The sequence below is a fragment of the Culex pipiens genome, chromosome 1, assembly GCF_016801865.2.
Source record: "Culex pipiens pallens isolate TS chromosome 1, TS_CPP_V2, whole genome shotgun sequence".
Taxonomy (NCBI): Eukaryota; Metazoa; Arthropoda; class Insecta; order Diptera; family Culicidae; genus Culex; species Culex pipiens.
The window spans coordinates 93555316-93572515 of NC_068937.1; the positions used below are offsets into that span (position 1 = coordinate 93555316).

At 39.9% G+C, this 17200-nt stretch overlaps 1 protein-coding gene across 3 annotated transcripts in view; it reads right to left on the minus strand.

Annotated features, from left to right (window-relative positions):
* The window catches only part of LOC120422308 (sterile alpha motif domain-containing protein 5), a 426502-nt gene that overhangs the window by 62654 nt on the left and 346648 nt on the right, over window positions 1–17200 (minus strand). For all 3 annotated transcript variants that reach the window (XR_008212123.1, XM_052708208.1, XM_052708205.1), the window contains one exon: window positions 1921–1972. Coding sequence is in view for 2 of the 3 variants with exons in the window: in XM_052708208.1 (XP_052564168.1) it covers window positions 1921–1972 (52 nt within the window). In the remaining variant the exon portion in view is untranslated. The remainder of the gene's footprint in view (window positions 1–1920; window positions 1973–17200) is intronic.

Sequence of the window (17200 nt, forward strand, 5' to 3'; positions counted from 1 at the left end):
TGTTTAGATATTGAAGATCTGGATAAACCAACCGAGCAAAATGTGATGTCAACTTAAAATTTTCCAGTTGGTATAGCTTCAGCGGACTTTACATTACTACAATGAAGCTACTCGATTGAATTTGAAGCATTTTGGACCTTTGAAACTGACTTGTATTTCAGATATTGAAGGTCTTTTAGATCAACCGAGTTATACATGAAGTCTACATCAAATATTCGAGTCACTGGAGCTTCAGCGAACTTCAATTTATTACACTTAAGCTAACTGCTTAAATTTGAACCATTTTAGACCTTTCAAACCGATTTGTAGACTGATATTGAAGGCCTTATAGATCAACCTAGTTATACATGAAGTCTTCATCGAATATTCGAGTCAGTAGAGCTTCAGCGAACTAGAATGTATAACACTGTAGCTAATCGCTTGAATTTGAACTAATTCAGATCTACCAAATCGACTTGTAGTTCAGATATTGATGGCCTTATAGATCAACCGAGTTATACACGGAGTCTACATCAAATATTTGAGTCGGTAGAGCTTCTGCGAACTTCAATTTATTACATTGAAGCTAATTGCTTAAATTTGAACCATTTTAGACCTTTCAAACAAATTTTTAGTTCAGACATTGAAGGCCTTATAGATCAACCTAGTTATACATGAAGTCTTCATCGAATATTTGAATCGGTAGAGCTTCAGAAAACTTCAATTTACTACACTGAAGCTAATCGCTTGAATTTGAAATATTTAGGACTTTCCAAACCGACTCGTAGTTCAGATATTGAAGGTCTGATAAACCAGCCAAGCTGTATACGATATCACACTGAATCTAATCAGGTGAATTTGAGGTAGTTTGAACACTTTAAACCGACGCGAAGTTCAGATATTGAAGGTCCAATAGATCAGCCAAGCCTAATGCGAAGTCTTTTAGGAATATTCGCGTTGGTAGAGCTTCAGTGAGTTGCTCCTCAGCAAACCAACCTCTTAAAGTGCACTTCCCACCATCTTATAACGACTTCCCATCCGTTTTCGTCTTCAACTTGCGTCAAATCGAACTTTTGTGCTCTTCAAGAACGAGATTCACCCCGCATCACAAAGGGACGCATTATGAACTTTTCACTTTTTACGTCGATTGCATTTTCCGCACACAAGACACTCGTCGTAGAGTCGGAATTTACACGGGAGCTGCGAGCTGCGGAAGCCAATTCCCGGTTGTGCAATTGTTTGATTGGATGCAATCAGTCACAAAACTACCGCGCCAACACCAGGAATTTTCCAGCGCTTTTTGGGGTCCGTTTTTGAAAGGTTCAGGGATGGTAGATTCTGATGTGTCGATTCTTGACGTTTTTGAAGTTGTTGCCATCCCCGAGTCCGGAGGCCACATTTCGCATGTTGATTGAATCGATGATTTCTAATCCTGTTTGAGAGCACCCACTTGGTGGAACTATAACAAGTATGTTGGTGCAAGGACTTGGCAGAACCGACAACGACTGGGTAGAGTGGGTAGGTAATCGCATTTCTCTCTGATGGCCGGATGTCGGGTTTGATTGGAACGGAATTCCCTGCAAGAATTTGGGATTGTGCGGTGAGAACAGATGCGTCAAGTGAAACTTGCTGAAGATGGTTCAGAAGATGACTTCTTTGGCCCGTTTGGTCATATATTAGACGCAAAGAGTTCAGTTTTGACCTATTAATGAGACTAGGTCCAATTTAGGGCCAATTACTCAAAGTCAATGGGGCAATCTACCGTGCACAGTAATTTGTCAACCCAATTACGTAATCATGCTCTATATTTTTGTTTGCATTAGATTAGGCAGCAAATTGAGCGTAGTAATTGTGTAGTCACCAATTATTTCGCCATGATTAATAAATTTTTCAAAAATTCCACGGTACCAACCAGGTCTCCACAACATTTTCGTCACTTACCTCGAGAATCTCGGCTGAGCTGCAGCAGTCCCTGTCGGATGTCCCGAAGAATCTGGAGGAAGTTCCACACACCAATGTTGGTTGAAGATCCATTTGCAAGAAAGGAAAACAAAAATTGTTAGATCATGAAAATAAATTCCACAGTTCGAAGGGGAGGACATGCCAAGACAAACACACACGCACTCACTCATTTCATCAACATCACGCAGACTAGTTCGGATAGGGAGTTACAAGGGACAGGGTCATGCTAGTTTGCTTCAACGGGACCAAATCATTCCAAAACGCCACGGTTCTTAAAGTTGTGCACTGTTCACCCATAACTCAAGCTTCATCAACACATCATCAGCACTAAGTGCGCAAACAATCAACCAAACCAGAACTGCACAAATTACCGGCATATCCTAATTAGATTCAAATCTACGTCAGCTAATCAATCACTTCTGCTTCCGCCCACGAATTATTATTACCATTATAACTATTATTATCGCCGTATTGACGTTCTACGGCAGAGTGTCTCAACCCCCTTTTCGAGAATCCTGAAATATTTCCTCCCATTCACGGCGTATGTAACGTCAGCTAGTTATGTGTGATAAACCATCACAAACACGCACACGTTCAAGAGGGGGAAAATTTGTGGAAATTTATCATCACCACCATATCTCGTAAGCCATTCGCGTGGTTTGGCGGGATTGTGGGAACGGGGATGGGGTTGGGTGTGTTTGCCGAGCTCGAAAACTTGGATTACTTCCAGCCAGCGAAACTTGGACTGAATATCGGAGGAATGGCGAGTCCCCCTTCTGGATTGAGGGATTTATGATGGATGTGAAGGAAGTTTATACGAGATGTAATGTTTTGGTATGAGAAAACAAAAATTAAATTGTGTTTGAGGCAATTGCCTCCATACCTTAACCTATGATATTTAATTAAAAATTTAAATAGTAAAAAAAAATTAAATAAACAATTTAAGTTTAAGCAATTCAATCTAATTTTCTCATCTGCATAACCCAAGTCATTGAAAAATCTCCTAGTATATTTACTTTTCATTTGCTCTGGAGCCAAAGGCGAATGCAGCTGCTTTGATTCTTTCAATAATACATTATTATTCAATAATACATTATTATTGGAGTCCAAACAGGACCTCAACTAAACAAGAATCATCCAAATTTGAATTTTTGGCCCCGTTGTTAATGCAAGTGTTAGATTTATAACTTCTTCATTCTCGTTGAGCTATTATCCACAAAACAAGAAATGGATTTCATGTGTGTTATTTTATTTGACGAGTTTCTAGGGAATTTCCTTTTACACAAAGAAGCAAATTTGTATCAACGATTTGCCCATGCAGTTTCTATGCAATTTTAACAGCTATCCAATAGGGTGCCCAGAAAAAATGACCCCACCGAGCGGAAAACAGTTTGAGCGGTTTGAGCGAAATTGATTGAGATTAAAAAAGACATATTTTTCATACAAAAATGACTTTTTTAAATCGCTAATAACTTTTCAGGGTCGAATTTTACAGTTTTGATATGTTCTACATATTTGTAGAGCATTGCATTTCCAATGAGAATCTCACTTTTGGGAATATTTTGCTGGAAGAATAGCACCGTGCAGACCCAAACAAACTTCACCTTCGATTAACCCCGTGGACACCTTAGGGGGGGGGGGGGAGGTGTATAGCGGTTGTCCACGCTCCATACAAAAAATATTTATTTTGTATGGACATTGTCCACGAGGGGGAGGAGGGTCGGGGCTGAGATTTCAAATAAAAGTGTCCACGTGGTTTATGGATGGTCCCTAAGTTTAGTGATAATTTCCGTAAAATCAACAGTCAAAATCTGGTTTTTCATTCGTAAGATTTTTTCTGAGTCCTACGAAATTCTAAAGAAATTTGATAATTTGGTTTGATGTTTCCGTGAAAAAACAAAATTAAATAGAATAGGTATAGCAAATCAGAGAAAACTTGTTAGCTTTATAAGTCAGCTTAACATATCTATCTTTCCTTCTGGTCTATTTGGTGGATTGAGTCATTTTAAACCCAGTCTAACATGACTAAAAAGAACATTGAAATTTATAACATTAAACATTGATGAATAATATTTGTAGATGATCGAAAAAATACATAGAAGTTTATAAAAAGTATTTTCTGCAATTTAACGTAACATTCTAAAGTAAGGGTGGCTCAAATATTACGTCCAAAGATTTTCGAGTTTTAAAACCCTCCTCTCCGCCTGTCACTCCCCTTCCTCCTCCTCCTTTTGAACATTTTTCACTTTCCGTTAAATTTTATATTTTTGAATTATGGTTCCCATAAAATTTGTAAAATCACTAAGCCTAGTTATAAGAAATTGTAATAATTTACACCATCACAAAAAAAATACCTTTTTACAATTTACTTTTAATTTTATTTTTTCAATGCAAAAAATTAACCTAAGAGTGTTTTAACCTTCTAAAGAAATATTTATTTGAAATTCAAAAATTGAAATTTCAGGCAAACACTTTTTTTTTACATCGTAAAGAAATTCAAAATTATTTTGAAAAGCAATTAATTATTTTTAGATTTTTGGAAACATAAATGCATTTTTTTCAAAAAGATGAAAAAAACATAAGCAATTCCATTTCAAATAGGGAATCGGTTGTACCCGACCCTCTCCGATTGCAATGAAACTTTGTAGACATGTTGTCATACGCTTATATGAGCCATTTTTGTGAATATGGAGCCAGTTACACTCGATAATGACAGTTGAGAAGGGCGTAAGGGTTTTAAATATTTTTGTCTTTCGTAATTTAAATATTGCTGTATCTCGAAGCCGTTCCATCGTATCAAAAAGTGGTCACAGACAAATTTGTACGGGCTTTCCGAAAAAAATACACTGATAGAAAAAAAAAAACACTCCACTTTTATGAGATTTTTTGATCTTTGAATTTAAAAATCAAATTTGAGGGTGAGCCCACGACTTTTTTCGTTCAATTTTTTTGTGAAAATAGCCTAAGATGTTACAAAAAGACTCACGAAAAATGCAGGATGGAGCAACTCACCTAAAAAATACAAAAATCATTTACTGAAACTGTTTTTTTTTTTCAAAAGTGCTCTAAACATCAAAATTTTCAAAATCCGAACACGAGAGTCGATTCTCCAGACAATTTTACATAAAAGTCTCCATATTGACCATTGTCCTAAGTCCAATCCTTGTGAAGTTACAGTGGTTTTAAAAATAAAAATGTTGAAAAAAATGGGTTTTTGATGGTTTATCGCAATTTCTATACGACAGACTTGATTTTTCAGTCTCGAAAATATTTTTACCGGAAAGCTCGTCCAATTTCCCATAAGTTTGCCTTTGACCACATTTCAATTGGATGTATGGGCTTACAGATATAAGCTAATTACATTGCTCATAACTGAAAACATAATATTTTTTCAGTGTAGTATAACAACCTGGATAGTAAATTAGCTTATTTCTGTAATCCAATTGATATGTGGTCAAAGACAAACTGATGGGAAATTGGACGAGCTTTCCAGTAAAAATATTTTCGTGACTGAAAAATCAAGTCTGCCATATAGAAAATGCGAAAAACCAATTTTTCCACATTTTTATTTTTAAAACCGCTATAACTTCACAAGGATTAGACTTAGGACAATGGTCAATATGGACATTTTTATGTAAAATTGTCTGGAGAATCGACTCTCGTGTTCAGATTTTGATAATTTTGACGTTTAGAGCACTTTTGAAAAAACAGTTTCAGTAAATGATTTTTGTATTTTTTTTTTTGCTGAGTTGCTCCATCCTGTATTTTTCGTGAGTCTTTTTGTAACATCTTAGGCTATTTTCACAAAAATTTTGAACGAAAAAAATCGTGGGCTCACCTTCAAATTTGACTTTTAAACTTAAAAATGAAAAAATCTTATAAAAGTGGAGTGTTTTTTTCTTTCAGTGTATTTTTCGGAAAGCCCGTTAAATTTCCTACAAGTTGTCTTCGACCACTTTTTGATACGATGCAACGGCTTCGAGATACAGCAATATTTAAATTACGAAATACAAAAGTATTTAAAACACTTACGCCCTTCTCAAATGTCATTATCGAGTGTAACTGGCTCCATGTACACAAAAATGGCTTATATAAGCAAAGAAAACATGTCTACAAAGTATCATTGAAATCGGAGAAGGTCGAGAAAAAAGTACCTACAAAAATCCAGTTTTGGGCTGGAATTGCTCACATGTAAAATCTTCTAAGAAAGATAGAAAATTGGTAAATATTTTCTTTACTAAGATGCAGCACTTCCAAAAACAAAGAAAAATAAATTTTAAGTTTCTAAGTGTCATATAAACAGCACTCAATTTTCAATCGACGAAACCTCAAAAAATAATGGGCAGATTTTCAATGTCAAAAAAGCATCATTCGTGAAATTTTATAATATCCTCAAAAAAATAAAAATAAAAAGCCCTTTTGAAATGTCATCACCCACAGCTTTGCTATAGTCACCAAATATCATCCCTAGATAAAGATTATCGAATAAATAGCTGTATGGAGATTGGTATGCGCAAATCAACTTTGCAAAATGGCTTCTTGTGTCATAGGGAAGCCCCCTTAAACGTATTAAAAAATTACAATGCCATCAAATCGGTTAATTTCGTAGAGAATTACTCCTATGTAAAATCAAATTTGCAATCGAAAAGCCTAATTTTCAAATATTTTTTTAAGTTTATGACCTTTCCAAATCGGCCTGAAAAATCTAGAGCATTTTTTTTTTTTTTCAAAAACTAACGGAATTTTATGGAATTTAAGCAATCAAAAGTCAAATCAAACGAAAACAATTTGAAATGTTTTTTCCTGCTTTGAAATGTAAAATATTTGATTTTTGTGAAATTCCGATGAACAACACCGCAAATTTTTTTGAAATAAATTTTTAAAAAATCACTTTAGTACCCGAAGTTGACTTTATAGCTGTCGGCCACCATTGCTAGTACCAACCACTAGTGTCTTCCTTTTTATCTACAAGGACTTCGCCGCCCTGGGCTCCTAAGTGTATGAAAGTATGGCACGGAGCGACGGCGCCGAATACCCATATTTACACAAAGAATTTTAGAGCGCCCGCCGCGGGATTCGAACCAGCGACCTCTGGATTATGAGTCCAGTGCGCGGTCCGATTGATCCACACGGGCGGGACACTTTAGTACCCACTTTTGTTGATAATTGTCAAAATCAAATTAATACCTTCAATGTTCCCAAATACATTGAACAAAACTTTTGACGAACTTATGTGTTCTTCGGGATTAATTTTTTAATAGAATTACAAACATTTTTTGTCTTGTGTCAAGTTTCTGTGTCGAAACAGCAATCAAAAAGAACGTTACGAATCGATATTATTTTTTTCTTCATAACAAATCGATTTTACATAAAGTAAGTTATGACAAAGGCCAGTTTCCATAAACCAAGAAAACAATATTGGAATATCTTGTAATAACCTTTTCACTCATGTTCAGAAGGTTAAATTATAAATATTTTGCATTAGCAATGAACGGTTGATTTCAACTTTTTTTTTATCTCTTTTTTAATTTTAGAATATACCACAGTAAGAGATTTGAGTAACTTGATTAGATCTTTCAATTATTCGATTTTCGCAAGATACAGAGCTCAACAACAAAGCAAATGTTACAGCTCTCCGTAAAACTTCTGCACAGTCGAAATTAAATTAACAGTCATGAAAGAAAATTTTTGATGAGCGCCCCCGAAACTTAATTATCCTAGAATAACTCTTCCGACGACGACGCCCAGATTCTCGCACATCTCGAATGCTGCCACGTTACAATTAACATTCTGGCCTCGTGTCTTCCAGTTTGCTCTGTGCCAACTTCCGCTCGACCGAATCTCGTATTCCCGGAGCATCATCCGCCAGCTGTCAGCCCCGAGAGTTCATCTTTAATCATGCCCTCCCTGAAAGCTAATACTACAGTAGAACCAGCAGATGTTACACACACCCAACGCCGCGTTGATTAATTCCAACAAGATACAAACTTGGTCCCTGCGGAGTTGCCGAGTTACTACCAGAGCTGCTGGTTCCGCGGTAGACTCCGGCCAGAATTCCCGGAGATTACGGATCGGAAAAGTTTTCCCCCTTTCTGCAGTCGCAGACCTGTCTGCGCCACATCTAGCACAGTTAATCTATGTCATTTACTCCCGGGCTCGGTTTGTGCCGCGAATGCTTCCGGACATTGTCGGAATAGTTTTATCGGCTTCCGGTGTCTGTGTGAGCTGGTAGCAGGACAAAGCGATGCACTGGCATGGCTTTGAAAATGATTGGTGCACTCAAAACAGAGCGTTATTTAGGGACGATCCCAAAAAAGGCAAACAGATTTGCCCAGATAATGAAGTCATGTGCCGTCATAACTCCCCAGCAAACTGTCAGAGGATCAAAGTTGGCCACCACCCCTGATGTCCGTGCCACAATAACCTCATCAGTTAGTAATTTTTAACGATTTCGACCTGCTTGTAGGGGGTTGAGAAGCGTCGTAAAAATGTCTGCAGGGGATATTCCGGAAAACTCTCCCCCTCCCTCTCTCTGCTGCTGGGCCCGTGGAAAGTTGGCTCGTAAACCGGGCAGAGCAGTGGGCCCGGAAATCGCCCCACATAATGATGATTTATTGACGAGAAGCTGGGTGCGTGTAAATATTATTAAAGCGATAAAACTTTGATGTTCGGGGCCGCCCCCAAAGCAGCTCCACCAACTCATATATTATGAACCTCCTTAATAACATGATGACTAGATGAGGTCGGCTTGCTTTGATTGGGACACCGGGGTTTCGCGTAACATTTGGGGAAGAGGAAATTTCCCGCAACGTCAGCGAGAGACGCTTTCATAACTTAATCAAAGGAAAATTTGTAAATTGATTTGTTACTTTTAAGGATGACCTTCATCCTCCCTTTTCCGAAGACTCGGATCATTGGACCCACCCTCGGTACGGTCAGGGTCGATGACAACCTTAGAATAATTTGAAGGGGAAACAATGGTTTCCATTTCGATGTTGCTGAGCGCATTGAATCACCCGGTTTAATTACACTCCTGGAACAATTTTGGGTGGTATGAAAGTATTTTTATATAACTTTTGAAAACGTGCATAGTAGGGTGGTCCTAATCCGGCCTTACTCAGGGATCCCCCCCTGAAATCAGGGCCTAGGCCTAATTCCAAATTTGAACTCATTCTGACCACGGGAACTCCTCCCTCTAAGGCCTTGAACTTTCCTGTGGAGGGCGTAATAAATATCAAATTCTTACCAACTCTCGGAACTAAGATCTTCATTCAAATTGGAAAAACTTTCCCCAAGACAACATAATTTTAAGGATTTTTTGCTAAAAAGTTATTAGTTTCCAAAAATGACCTTTTTCGCGCGGACGGCTATAAAATTTCAATATTTGTTCACAAAGAAATCAATTTCTCAACATCTGTATCTTTTCATTTTTTTTTTAAATAAGTTATAAAGAAAACCATAAAGAAATGCAGACTGCTGATAAATTGCATTGCAAGTTATATCATTTTTTTATTTAAATAAAATAGGAAGAACTTTGATTGCTTAAAATGGTGTCCTTTTTTTCTTTAAAATATTTTTTCAGGAACCCTAATAAATTCTCCGTAGATTTCGTTTTTGAACAAAATTGGACAATTAGTTGCTGAGATGCAGCCTTGCAAAGAATTCAAAAAAATTGTGTATCATCCAATTAAACTTATTTTTCCAAATCAATCTTCTTTCGGCTACCATTCGTTAAACTTTCAACGCTCAAAAAAAGATACAATATTTTCAAAATGTATTCGCAAAATCTGAGGATAAAAAAAAATAAAAAATGGCAAAGACGGCACTTTTTTTTAAATCCAAAATATTCATATTTTCATCACAAAATAGTTGAAAATAAAAATGATGCATTTTGTTGAAGTTGAAACGGAAGGGCAGCGCCATATTGGCACCACAACTCGAAGAAATCGCAGAAAAATGTTTCGTCACGACTTAGACTTTTGAAAAATAATGGTTGTAAGACAACGGTACATGGTTTGTTGATTATGTTTTTCTAAACACAAACAAAAATAAATAATTCACAAAATACTTGCCAGAATACGAGAGACTCTGTAAAAACTTCATAATTTAGTTAACAAGAGCAATAAAATATAATTCAAAAATGGCAGGAAAAGTAAGTCGTTTTACGACGGAATTGCAAAAAAAAAAGATATAAAATGCCAAAAGAGCAAAAAAAACTCTGTATGCTGAGATATGGTCATTATGACGCCTCGAGATGGTCGACTTTTCAGAACATGGTTTTTTCGATTACTTTTATGCCCCTAAACAACTCGCCGAAATTAAGGAAGCGATTGGTTGCGTCCACAATTTGCGCATTGCATTTGAATTTCGTATGGGAATTAGTATGGGAAAACCTGCTTTTTGCATTTCGATTTTTATCATTTTTATTTTCCACAATTTTTTTTGAACCAGCACACTGTAAGATCGTAGCTTAGTTGATTTAAATAGCCTTTGACTAAGTAAGCTACGAATAAGCTATTATCTTACTACAGTCCCATATGCAATCTCATAGCTTTTGAGTTATTGATGCAGTTTGGTTCAAAATCGTGTGCCCTTTCAGAAAAGCCTACAACATCCAGTACTTTGATCAGGAGGAAATCATTTTTTTTTTTCAGGAGGAAATCATTTGAGCTCGTGCATAAACAACGTGGCCTTCAAATTTGAAATTGTTATCCCCACTCCCTTCCGTGATATTTTCTCCATACAATATTTCAATTTTTCGATTGGATCGTGGTTTTTTGGTAGAACACCGCACCCCTTCCCCCCCCCCCTTTCCTCCCATCTTCTCCCCTAAAAAAGCCACGTGGTTTATGCATGAGCCCTATGTTGTTATGTTAAGTCGTTTTACAAGTTTTTTTTTACAAAATGAGATACTGCAGCCAACAACGTCAATTGAAAATATTGAAGAAAAACAAACTAAAAAGGATAGTTGGGGCAAAATGGGCACTTGCCATAATTTTTTGTCAATAATAGTAGCAGTATCGTGATTTTTTACATAATAAATGAAACTAGAATAGGTAGAATCTGACGGCTTCAATAGATTCGTTCATGTTATGTTACACTCAGACCAGGGATGAAAGAATCGCAAAAAAAATCATTTTCGCTTGCGAACTTTCTTTACCCGCGAAAAAGAGAGATGGCGAAACACGCAAAGAAAATCGCTCCCGAACTTTTCGAAGAAAATTGCCTTGTTAGCACCACTTAAAATAATTTATTTCGTTTTGTTTACACACATTGCCCATCTAGGGGAAATATACCCATTTTAAGCCTAATAAGCGGTCGTGTTTGAATGATGCTGGATAATCTGGAGTGTTCCTTGAAATTTACTAAAACCAAGTACACCAACGAGTAGAGCAACTTTTTGTGAACATTTCTGTTTATTTTCACTTTTATTAAAAGTTATGCTATTCCTTTTACAAGCATTTAAAAAAAATATTTCCCAAGTGCATTCTAATCAGTCGAATGCATTGGGCCACGCCCATTTTCCTATTTTCAGCTTAGTTCTTTTTTTCTTCCAGCGCTCTTTTGGGTCTGCTTAGTGCTGCCAAAATGGATGAAATTTTAAGCGAACACTCACGAAAAGTAGCATTTATAGAGAAAATTTCCTGGCATCACTGGCTCACTCCAACAGGCGCTGCTGGTGGTGTTGGTGGCCGCCCTTTGTTCTTTATGGCGACTTCTCGCTCGGTTTTCTTCAGCCTTCGATTGGAATGGGTAGTCAAAATTCAAACGTCAAAAGACTTGGCGCGTTTGTTTTTTTGATGGCGCTTGCTAATTATTTACATGTTTCGGGATTATTTTTCAAGTGAGTGACTAACTAATGTGCAAAAGAACATGTTGCCGGTAGTTGGAAGCAATTTTATATCTTAAGCGCTTTGAAATCGTTAGCGCAAGTGAAAAGATATTGATGGCGACTTTCGTTAAGCAGTTAAGCTCTCATCTTGCGTGTGGATGTGTGTGCCACCAAAATGATGAGAAATGGTCTCGCAAAATAGAAATTGTGATCAAAAGTGCATTAAATTTGATCTTTTTGGCCAGTAAATGGCATAAATTTGCGTGCTTACTTGAGGCGGTGCTGTTGCTGTTAAGTTTATAGCCTAAATAGTATTTTTGGAGCTTTAATCGAGCATCAAATTCTTCATATGACAAAGATAGGTGTTTGATTAGAAAGGGTGTATTTCCCCTACAAAAAGTAACAGGTCGTTTTTCGACGTGTGACGTTACTGATTCAGACAAATGTAACCCTTCAGTAAGGGAAACCTACTTGACATAATAACAAAATTCATGCCGTTTCAATAACAAATACTGTTAAAATAACATAAAGTGTTATGGAATCTTCTTGAAAAATCAATTTTTGGCATAAGGGTTTAATAACAGTGTATGTTATCATAACAAAATTTGTTATTGGTCTGATATTGGTTGAAAGCCAAAACAACTTTGGAATAACATTTTTTGTTGTGGAAGAATACCTCCAACTGTTATTGGGATGATCGGATTAGTTGTTAAAATAACAAAAAATAATAACAAAGATTTGCTCGAAGAATAACTAAAAATGTTATTAATCTGTTATTACAATAACAATCCAATAACAAAAAAATCATAACGACGAATAACAAATCTTGTTATTAATAACATACAATGTTATTGGCCTAGTATTTTCAAATATCAAAAAATGTTATTCCCAAGTTATTTCCGTCTGCTCGGGTTGGGTACATATCATATTAAACAAACTGCATACCATCCCTACGTCCAAGATCCCCGAATCACCCCCACCTAGCAAGGTCAGTAAACACCTCCACCAGATTTGCCACTGCACTCAGGGGTGTCCTAACCCAGATCCACCCCAAACCCAAGCCAAGTCCAAATCCGAGCCAAGGTGGTAAATTCATGGCGTTAATCTATTTCTATTCCGGGCCAGGCGCACTTTTCTCCCGGTCTTTATCCTCCCGAGGGACCTACGAAGATTCCAACAGAACAGTGCCAAATTATTTATGTGAAGTAAAAATAAAATCCCGTGAAGAACGGAGCGGAGGGTCCGCGCGATAAACGAAGTGGTAATAACAGGACCAACACGATAAAATGATTTACCGCGAGTCGGGGTGGGTAAAATTGCGTTTTCACAGCTTTGGGTCCGGAGCATCAGCCGGCGGTGGTGGACAGATGATTTAATGTTCCGGAGGGGACTCCTCTCCTCTCAGTGGAGATGTGTCCAGGCCGAGTTGGGTCAGGTTTGTTTTTATTGCCGCCAGGGATAATTAACTTTTCGGCCGAGAGGCGAAAAAGACACTTTTTTCACTTTATTTAACACCTGGAATTCCGGCGGGAGTTGAGCTAGGCAGGGGACGAAGATTAGAAAAGTTATCCGCGTTGAAATTGGGATGTTTTGCTGTGCGGCACGCGGAGATAACTTTTTGATTTGTCACGTTGAAAAATTGAGATTTATTCGAAGGTGACTTGGAGATTCTGGGAACTCCAATTTTTCAAACTAAGGGTTTTCTAGAAACTCGTAGCGTTTAGTTTCTTTATAAATGAAGGTGTCTTTTTGGAAAAACTTTGCAGGTATAAGATTTTGTGAATAAAATTCAAACGATTAGACGAAATAAAAACCATAAAAATATTACTGTCGAATGAATATTCCAGGATTAACAATGTATTTTTTTATTTTGTTACTCTCTCAAAATCCTAGATTCATTTCTTCGACAAAACTCTATTCTACTCTGGTAACATTAACTCAATCAAAAAAAAAATCAAACCAAAACACGAAATGCGAGCATTTTCCGAGACAGAGAGTAACCGGCATCCAATAACTGGTAATTCGGAGGAATTTGGTGGGGGGACTACTCAGTGTATACAGTCTAAAAGGTGTTCATGTCAGTGAAGAGGGGACTTAACCATGCACTTTCCTTCCAAAAGGGTGTTTCCAAGAATCGTCAACTCATGTTTCTTGAAAGGGGGGAAACTTCTAGCAACCAGCCAACGCGCGCTTTCGAGACAACCTAAATTACACTAGAAGAAACGACAACATCGACTTAATCTGATACGCTATTCTAGATAGAGAGTGAGAGATTAGGGGACGAAAGTCTTTGATGTCCCCTTTCCGCTTCGTAGGTGGATCTAAGTTTCTAGATCATTGCGATTGGCGGAAGAAAGGAAATTAATTATTTACAAAATGCCACCGTCGTCGTCGCTGTCGTTGTGTTTCGGCGAAGTTCTGGCAACCCTTGTAAAGACACTGCTTCTTAGAGATATCCCGGTATTGGATCAATTTCCGTGCATGATGAAGGGGGACACAGGTGGGGCAAGGAAGGTTAGGTTGATTGGGGGAACGGTTTAATAAATTTTACTATGATGGATCGTCTAAACCTGACTGTGAGAAAGCTGGTGAAGATCATCGCACCAGGGGGGACGGTGTTGTAATAAGATTTTAGTTTTGTCTAGCTACTTAGGGAGAGGGAAAAGTTCGTAAAACAATTTTTATGGGGGTTTAAGGCGAATCTAGGTTTGGAAAAAAACATCTTCAGTTTTTTTAATTCCTCGAGCATTGTGTGTGTGCTTTTAATTCAATACCCACAGTCCAGCAGTGAAATTATGGAAAACATAGTTTATTTTTTCCTTTAACCTTTTCCTGAATAGTTTTAAAGTTACAGAAGGCCGTTGGAAATAGTTTTTTCAAAATTTATGTCGCCCATTTTTTGCAAATTAGACAAAAAAATAAGTGGGCCAAATAAATGTTTTATCAAAAAACTTTAAAACAAATTAATGGGAATATGAGTCTAATGATTATATGTGTGCGTGCGTACTAACGCGGTGTTGTACTTCGGCCGGTCCGTCGAATTTACTCGCGAATCCGTGGTTATCCGGTTTACCGCGACGTGAAGTTCCCGTCAGCAGGTGTTGGAACCTATAGTGAAGCGGTGCAAAACAAAATCCGCGTCCAGCGATCGCGAAATCGCCAATATTTCGCACGAAAAATTGGTCGATCTTGCGGTTCAGATCTGGCCAAACAAGTGAACAATAAAGTGCTCCCCGGCAACAAGAAGCTCGTCGTCGTCGTCGTCGTCTTCGTTCCTTCGCATCGCGGTAGTGTTGTGTGATCGTACCGTCGTCGTCACGAACTGTCTGCGTGTGGTGTTGCTTGGAAGTGTGGAAGAGTTTTGGAAGGCGCACAGTGGGTCGGAGTGAAATAGTAGTGCGACAAAAAAAATCGGCAAAAAGTTTTTTATTGTAAAAATTAAAAAGAAAATTAAAGGGAAAGTGAACGCAAGTGACCGTTGCGTACGTGCACCAAAGCCCCCCCCCCCCTCCGCATCCTGTTTTTGGGCGGCTGTACCCCAGGTTAGGGGCGGCCCAAAACAACGTGGGGTTTCGACTCCCTTTCCCCGTGAGCGGCTGTTCCCAGGTTAGGGGCGGCTCTAAAGAGGTGAGCGACCCCCCCCCCCCCCCCTTCGATCGTCTGTTCCCCAGGTTAGGGGCGGCTCGAAGAAACTGGTGTCTGGCTCCATAGTCGAGGTAAGCGTCTGTTCTCCATGTTAGGGGCGGCTTACAGCGGATAGAGTTCAGACCCCCCCCCCCCCCTCGAGCGGCTGTTCCCCAGGTTAGGGGCGGCTCGAAACAGCGTCTGTTCCCCAGGTTAGGGGCGGCTGATTAACAGTCCCAGTGCCAGGGTGGGACTCTAAACAGTCCTGGTACGACGGTCCTCCGGCGAGACAGGGGGTTGGTGATGGCTACACGCACCCGCCGTAAAACAGTAGTGCAGAGAGCTCCAGATGCGAGCCGATCCAATCGCCGACCCGATTTTCGGGGATCCAGGGATTGGAAACTCGGGACGTGGAACTGCAGGTCTCTCAACTTCGATGGGAGCGACCGCATTCTTTCCAACGAATTGCGGGTCCGCGGTCTCGAAGTCGTGGCGCTGCAGGAGGTGTGCTGGACGGGGAAGGACCACCGGGAGTACGGTGACTACACTATGTATTGGAGCGGCGGCAATACACACGAGCTGGGGACAGCTTTTATAGTGTTGGGCGAAATGTCGAAGCGCGTGATTGGTTGGTGGCCAGTCAACGACAGAATGTGCCGGTTGAGAATCAAGGGCCGATTCTTCAACCTGAGCATCATCAACGTGCACAGCCCGCACATGGGAAGCGACGCCGATGACAAGGACGCTTTCTACGAGCTTCTTGACCGCGAGTACAGGAAGTGTCCAAAACACGACGTCAAGATTGTCATCGGCGACTTAAACGCTCAAGTCGGCCAGGAGGAGGAGTTTAGACCGGTTATTGGGAGGTTCAGCGCTCACCAGCAGACGAACGAGAACGGCCTACGACTCATCGATTTCGCTACCTCCCGAAACATGGCCATACGTAGTACCTTCTTCCAGCACACCTCCCTATACAAGTACACCTGGAGATCACCAAACGACACGGAGACGCAAATCGACCATGTTCTCATTGATGGTCGGCACTTCTCGGACATAATCGACGTCAGAACCTACCGTGGCGCGGACATCGACTCGGACCACTACCTGGTGGTGGCAAAGCTGCGCCAACGCCTGTCCGAGGTCAACAAGATCCGGTACCGTCGCCCGCAGCGGTATAACCTGGAGCGACTCAAGGACCATGAGGTCGCTACCCAGTACGCGCGGGAACTCGAAGCTGCGTTGCCTGACGAGGGTGAGCTCGCCGAAGCCCCTCTGGAGGCCTGCTGGAGCCATATGGAAGCAGCCATCAACGCAGCGGCATCGAGCGCCATCGGGTACGTGGACCGAGTTCGACGGAACGGCTGGTTCGACGAGGAATGTCAGGCGATTTGGGACGAGAAGAAAGCAGCGCGGGACAAGTGGCTGCTGCACAACACCCGTGGGAACAAGGAGTCGTACAAACAGTTGCGAAGACAGCAAACCCATCTCTTTCGGGACAAGAAGCGCCGCCTGGAAGAGTTGGAGTGCCAGGACATGGAACAGCTGTATCGCTCCAACGAAACGCGCAAGTTCTACAAGAAACTCAGTCAATCCCGGACTGGCTTCATGCCGCGAGCCGAAATGTGCCGGGATAAGGACGGGGGAATCTTGACGGACGAGCGTGAGGTGATCGAAAGGTGGAAGCAGCACTTCGACGAGCACCTGAACGGCCCAGAGGCGGAGTACCAGGGCGACGGGGGAAACGACGTCAGCGGTATGGTGGACGGCGAGGACGAGCCAGCACCCACGATGAGGGAAGTTAAG